Source organism: Myotis davidii, unplaced genomic scaffold (assembly GCF_000327345.1).
Source record: "Myotis davidii unplaced genomic scaffold, ASM32734v1 scaffold1166, whole genome shotgun sequence".
In the NCBI taxonomy this organism is placed as follows: Eukaryota; Metazoa; Chordata; class Mammalia; order Chiroptera; family Vespertilionidae; genus Myotis; species Myotis davidii.
In genome coordinates, this window is record NW_006296539.1 from 108,458 (window position 1) to 115,511 (window position 7,054).

Here is a 7,054-nt window from a genome sequence, read left to right on the forward strand (position 1 = left end):
GGTGCTGGCTGCTCAGAGGGGCCCTGGGCGGCCTGGCCCCCTGGGGGGGAGGGGGGTACAGAGCGAGGTCCTGTCCCTGCGGGCCCAGCAGGCCAGGGAGCTCCTGCTTGGTCTCAAAGTGGATGGGATGTGAACACAGAGGGAGGAAAAACCCTACGGCCACCACCCATATCTTTCCTTAACCAAAAATTGAGACTTGTAACAATTCTAATATGCTTGTGGGCGCAATGGCACGGAATCTTTGAAACCCGGACTGTCCGGGAAAATTCTGGATGTGTGCTCAGCGGAGCTGCAGCCACCCAGGGGGACTGTTGATAATTCCGGAACCTCTGCCTCTCCCCACTTCCTGCAGGCCCTGCACTTGGAGCCTCAGCTTCCAGCATGTTCCCCATGACACCCCCACATCAGGAAAGAGAGCACGCTCGGGGGTCAGCTGCCCGAGGATTGGTCAGCTCCAGCGGCTTGGAGAATCCTTGCTCTCAGCTTTCAGGAAACACCAGCTCTGCCAGGAACAGACGTGCTGAACGCTGCCGCCTCCCCAGGCAGCCCGGCCTCCCTCTTACGTCAGCTCACAGTAATGCACCCTGACCCTCCACAGGCTCCCATCGGGCGGCACCCACCCCTCCCTCATGATTCACCCCAGACAGGCCCCAGGGGGCGCAGAGGAGCGCTGGGGAGGATGGGTGGGCAGCCCACTCCAGGCCCAGGGATTGGAGAGGGACCGGAGTTAGGGGCGAGCCATTGGCAGGGATGGGAAGCCGGCTTGAGAAAGAACTGTCCATTCTATGGCTGGACTGATTCAATTAAAAATAAAAAGTCCTGCTGGCTCCCTCTCAGCCAAGGGGAACCCTGCTTTCCCAGGAGTTCTGCCAGCTGCTGAGCACATCGGTTCCAATTACACACTTTGGAAGTAGGTGTGGACGAAAAGGGCCGCATACTAAACCTGACAGGCTCAGGGGAGGCCGGCGATCCACTATAAAGTAACCATACAGCCCGAAATTAACTTTCTAGCTAAAAGCAGGTCACGGAAGGTAGTCATTTCCTAGGCCGGTATCTTCCCTGACAAAGGTCAATCTTTACCTTAACGAGCCTGTCTGTTGTCTTTGCATCTACCTTAACACACCTTTGGAATGTCAGGGTAAACCCCCCTCCCCACCCCCAGACTCCTCAACCACTCACCAGAGCAGAGACCATAAATCCCCTCATTGTTATTGTCATTGCACTAGTGTTGACTGCTAGCTGTCCTGTACCCACCTGTCAAAGAAGTGTCTGTTCCTTATACTTTTTATCCAGTCCTACAGATTCCTCCCTCCTTTGTCTTCTCCAACCTAAAAGCCCTAAAAGCTGATCGTGGAGGGCAGTCACATCCTGTCCCTGTGTACCTGACAAAGGTCAATCTTTACCTAAGTGAGCCGGTCTATTGTCTTTGTGCATCTAAGACAGCCTTGGGTAAACTACAGCCCGCAGGCTGGGCATTTGAAATGAATAAAACTAAAAAAAAAACAAAGACCTTACCCTTTTATGTAATGATGTTTACTTTGAATTTATATTAGTTCACACAAACACTCCATCCATGCTTTTGTTCCGGCCCTCTGGTCCAGTTTAAGAACCATTGTGGCCCTCAAGTCAAAAAGTTTGCCCACCCCTGATCTAAGATAACAGACCCTTAGACTATCAGCTTCATCTCCTTTCCAGACCTCTCAGGGCACACCCGCTGCACCAGAGTGTGAGACCACAGAACCCTCATTATTACCTTGCTGCCCAGATACATTAGTTGTTAACTATCCTGTACCCACAATGTAAAAGCACTTGCCTCTTCATTGCACCCAATGTCAAAGGTCTCCCTGCTTTGCTTTCTCCCCCTTCCGTAATCTACCACCAACGGACTTCATGTGCCCTCCCGACGTCGTCTCCTTTTATTCTAATGCATAAAATGAGCTGTAAGACTGCCATTCTGCAGAGCATTTTCTCAATCCGTTGAGGTTTTGCTTCCTGGCAAATGTCATCAGTTTGGCTCAAATAAACCCTTTAAAATTCTCCACGGGTTTGGACGTTTCTGACATTAATACTTTGAATTCCTTCCTCTACCTGAAATGAAAGGAGGCTGGCATTTCAGCCAACCAGCCAAGCAGAGCCCTTCCACTCTCCCAGATGCAGTGCTAGAGGCAGAATTCCTGCTTGTGTCAAAAATCGGTATCAATAGTGGGATCCTGCTTTCAGGCAAAAAAGAAAAAAAACACAATACAAAATGCTCCTGCCCCTGGGATGGGCCCTGAGGCTACAAAGCCCCCCGAGGCCAGAGCAGAAAGCTCACAGCAAAGCAGCCCATGTTGGGGAGCCCTGGACTCCATCTTGAGTGAGTCTTTGGGTGCAGAGGCCTCTGGGGACATGTGGGTACCTTCCTAGGTGCCTCTGACTTGGAGGACGGGGTGGCTGGCAGAGGCTGAGGAAGAGCTGCAGTCCGGCCTTGGGGAGGCTCTGAGTGGCCACCAGACCTGCAGGTCTGCGGAGGGAGCCAGGGTGGAGAGCCTTGGCCGGCCCTGGTGAGACCCCAAGGCTGCCAAGCCCCTTCGGGGCCTGGTGCATGCAGAGAGATCACTAACACCATCCCAGACGCAATTACTTTGAAAACAATTTCCTTCCTAGAGTGGAAGGCTCCCCTGGGAAGCCGCTTCCCCTGGCCGGCTAGGAAGGGCCAAGGGAAATGGGAAAGATGTGACTGGCCTCGGATTCAGGGACCATGCGGGGGGTGACCCTCTCTCTGGCTCCCAGGCTTCTGTTCTCCTCAACTTCTGAGCAGGCTCACAGACACCCCACCCTCAAGCCAGCCCTGCTCCAGCTCTGACATAACAGCAAGGCCCGTGGTGGGAGCCGGGGCTGAGCGGCCAGAGCTGGAGCAGGTCTGCAGGTGGAGGTAGCAATGTGGACAGCACTCCCGAGTAGCCCTGTGGACTCTGGCAGGAGTGGGTTCTGTGACCCCCAAATCCACTGTCCTCAGGCCTGGGTCTCTCATCGTACAGACGGAGGGTTTGGACACGGTGACCTCTGAGGCTGGAGGTCCAAGGGAGGAGCTGGTTTGCAGCAGCCTGAGCCCCAAATACCACCCGCCAGCACCCGGATGCTCCCAGCCTTGAAGTGCTCTTCTGCCCTCATTTGAAAGAGCAAAGGCACAGACTCAGCCTGGGCGGGAGGTTCAGGGAGGCAGGTTTAAAACCAGCACGTGAGAGACTCCGCTGCCGACATAGATCGGAGCTCCCTCCTCAAAATCAGGAAAAGGACTCTAGAGGGCCACAGTTGGGGAGATGGCTTTCAAACGCCTTTGAACAGGCACATGCAACCGGCCTCGGGGACCCCGTCCTGCCCTGGGCAGGGCTGATGGCAGCCTTCCCAGGCCCGGCGCTGGACTCAGACCAGTTGTCAGCTGGGGCACTGTGGGGCAGCCAGATGGGAGCTGGTTGGGGTGGGGGCGAGGGGTGGGTGGGGTTTGCTTTTCTTGGCTCCAATGGTAGGAAAAGCTGAGAAGGTGTCTCCAGGGAGGAAGCTGGCCAGCTGGCAGGAATTCTCCAAAGTATTCAGAGGACGGGAACCCCACTGCAAACAGGAAAGTCTGGGCCACATCTGAGGGTGTCTGGGGTGGGGATCACCACCAGGCTCACCCCTAGAGGGGCGGTGAGCCCGCCCAGCGGAGCCGCTCAGCCACCAGCACTCAGCCTCATGGTGGGCTGGGGGCTCTGACCCAAACGGCCAAGCCACGCCCAGGACCTGCAGTCGCCCCGACCCCGGGGATTTGGAGGGGGCGCTGGATCTGGGTCCCATGTTCCTGACTTCCTCTGGCTTGAAAGGAAAGAGTTCGGACCCCGTCACTGGAGATGGGGGCTTGGATCTTAGATCTGCCACTTTCCTCCCTGACTTCCTTTCCTCGACTATAAAATCAACCCCTAATTCCCGGCGCTGTGAGGATCAATGGCTAAGAACAGGCCGGACTCATGGTCAGCCCTCAGTAAGCCAGTCACCATAAGAGGAGACAGGAAGGCCCATGCCCACCCAGGACCCGGCCCCCCGCCTGTCACGGGGTGAAACCCTTCGCCGGCGAACTACTCGAAGTCCTGTTATTATCGCCTCCTTTCCCTGTGGGAGATATTAACTTTGGAAACCATAACTAAATTATAAGATTTCACTGGGATTGGCGTAACTGATCGAATTTCCTAACAGTTTCTGCGAGTTCCAGATTTTTCAAACTAATCATTTACTGAGGGCAAGTAAACATTTCTTAAGTTGGTGCTGTCCTGGTTTGGCCCCGGTGGTCACGGAGCTGGCTGTCGGCCCTGCACCCCCTCACCAGCCCCCCCGCCCCCCCGGGCCTCTGCATCCACAGGACTGTGACCTCCCCAGCGGCCAGGCCTGCACTGACAGCCACTGGCGGAACCCCTCTGCTCAGCGCCCACTGCAGGAGCCTTCTCTTCACAAAGCGGCAACCCCCCCCAGGAAACAGTGCTTTGGGGGGCCTCTTACTTGTACACTTTGGTGTTGTACGTCTTCTCCCCAGGGAAGCCGAACATGCCGCAGACCACGCGGGAGTTCTTGGCCGTCCAGTGCTTGTCACAGATCTGCTTCCAGGCCTTGCCCTCCTTCACCTCCACGTAGCCCTCCGTCACGGGGGTGCGCTTGCGGTAGGCAGAGAGGATGGCTCGGATCCGGATGTCCTCCACCTGGATGTTCAGGTTCTGGGAAGGAGGAGGCACCGAAGGACATGGTTACCTTCCTGGCCCGGTGTGGAGAGGGGTTTTGGCTAGCCTCCTCCAACCCCGGGCCCTGCAGGGGCCACGGGTACTGGCCAAGAGCACACAGCACAAGGCCGTGGTGATAAAGCATCATGCAGGGAGGCAGTGTGACTGCGGGGACCCAAGGAGAGGGAGCAGGGGTGACCTGGGCCATCAGGAGACTAAGAGGGCCCAGCAGCCTCTCCCACGTCCCACCACAAAGCCTGGGGAGAGAGGCAGCAGCCCTCCTGCAGGCTCTCGAGCTACAGCAGAAGAGAGAACATGCTCTTTGAATTTTCACGTTCTACATTATAACTAATTTGGATTTTGTATTTTACTCCAAAGCACTGTGTGTGTATGTGTGAGTGACTGTGTGATTGTGTGTGTGTATGTGTGAGTGACTGTGTGATTGTGTGTGTGTGTGTGACTGTGTATGATTCTGTGTGTGTGTGTGACTGTTATTCTATGTGTGTGTGTGTGTGACTGTGTGATTCTGCGTGTGTGTGTGAGTGACTGTGTGATTCTGTGTGTGTGTGTGTGTGTGTGTGTGTGTGTGTGTGTATCTTTCCTAAGACTGAAGTTTCAGGCAGAGGAGCCTCAGCTACCCTGAGGCTGATGGTGCCACCTTGCAAACCACCCAGTCAGTATCTGGGGTCGACATTTCTAAGTGAGAACATCCCAGGAGAGTAGGGGTAGGGCTTGGAGAGAAGCATGGAGGGGAGTGTGTGCAGGGACCCAGGCCTGCTTAGTGGGGGACACGCCCTGGGGACCAGGAGGTAATGGTGGACACAGTCTGTGGCAGGAAAGGGAATGATTCTGAACGCGTGGAGGCCTTTGGAAAGGCCCAGACTCACCCCCCAGCCCCACCCGTCATTCCGAGACAGTGAGTGAGAGAGGCGAGAGGCGGGTCCTGGTGGAGGAGGCAGAGGAGGCTCAGTGGGGGGCAGACTCCTGCCTCACCACAGCTGGGGGTGAGCTCTCCTCCCCACTCCCCAACCCTGAGCAGCAATGTCCCTGCCCCACGCCTCCTCCCGGGTCAAAGGGATTCGGTAGAAGGACAGGGGCCTGGAGAGGCCACGCTGGGTGAGAGGAACGGGGGCTACCCCGGAGTTTATGCTTTTCCGAGGCTCACCCAATCGCCCTCAAACACCGTGCTCCCTGCTAACCTCTCACTTCCAGCCCCTCCTCTCTGCCCCTGCCGCTGCACATGGAGCCACCAGCAGCTCTGCAAGGCTCCCTGCTGAGCCCCTACCTCCATCTCCCCCTCCATCCATCGGCCACAGGCCAGCCACCAGAAAGCTCTTTGTAATCTTGTCCCTTGACCGCCCGCTCGTGCCCATGTAGCAATGCCCAATTACTTAGAGAGGTGCCCACGGCCCGACATGACTGATTCTGCCTCCCCTCCAGCCGCCCGCTGTTCCCAGCCCCACATGTATACTCGGATCCAACGAAATGAAAACTGATAACAGCTACTGCGCGTGAGCCCCACAGTGAGGCTCCATGTGCCTTCCCTCGTGTCGCCCTCACACTGCAGAACAAGGTGCATTAGAGCTGCTGCCCTCCCATGATCCAGAGGAGAAAGCTGGTTGGCTCTAACTGCCTCCCCAGGACCACCTAGAGGCAGGGCGCCCAAGGTATGTGGTCAGGAGCTCTCTGACCTGGGCTGTGGGGAAGAGGTGGGGCCGGGCTTGGCAGGGGGGAACCCAGAGACTCGAGCCACATGCCGGCAAAGGTGCAAACGCCAATGAACCACAAGGTTGAAGAGGGCCATTATTTGGGTGCCCAGGCATCCGTGTCTCCTCACCACTGGCTTCAGGGTGCAAAGCCAGGCCCTGCCCACCAGTCCTGCTGGGCGGCGAAAGTGTGTGGCTGGTGGTGATGGCATTTGGCCCTGGTTCCTCTCCACGTGGAGTGGAAGGAAGGCCGCCAGTGGCAAGATGATGTTGGCCAGCTTGGATCCCAGATTCTTTACAGCTTCCATTCAGGCCACAGGACCCGTGCCACCAAGACACGTGGACAGAGGCGAGCCAAGAAAGGGCCTGACTGAGGTCTAAACCAGCCGCGGGCCCGGCCCCTCCTGCCTCTCCTCACCTCGGAAGCCAGGCTGGAATTCCAGCCAGCGATGCGTAATGCCCAGAAGGAAAGTTACCGCTGTAACATCAGCTCTGTGGCTTCACAGGGCAGGCAAACCCCAAGGACTTTATTACATTCACAGATCCTCCCTTCTCACCCCACCCCACACCCCACCAGGTGTGAAATGTGGACGTCAGCACCCCAGCTACAGCAGGAAAAGG

At 56.7% G+C, this 7,054-nt stretch overlaps 1 protein-coding gene across 1 annotated transcript in view; it reads right to left on the reverse strand.

The window, feature by feature from the left end:
- LOXL2 (lysyl oxidase like 2) overlaps window positions 1–7,054 on the reverse strand; it is a 101,479-nt gene that overhangs the window by 31,854 nt on the left and 62,571 nt on the right. The window contains exon 5 of the mRNA XM_006771928.2: window positions 4,513–4,724. Coding sequence (XP_006771991.1) covers window positions 4,513–4,724 — 212 coding nt within the window. The remainder of the gene's footprint in view (window positions 1–4,512; window positions 4,725–7,054) is intronic.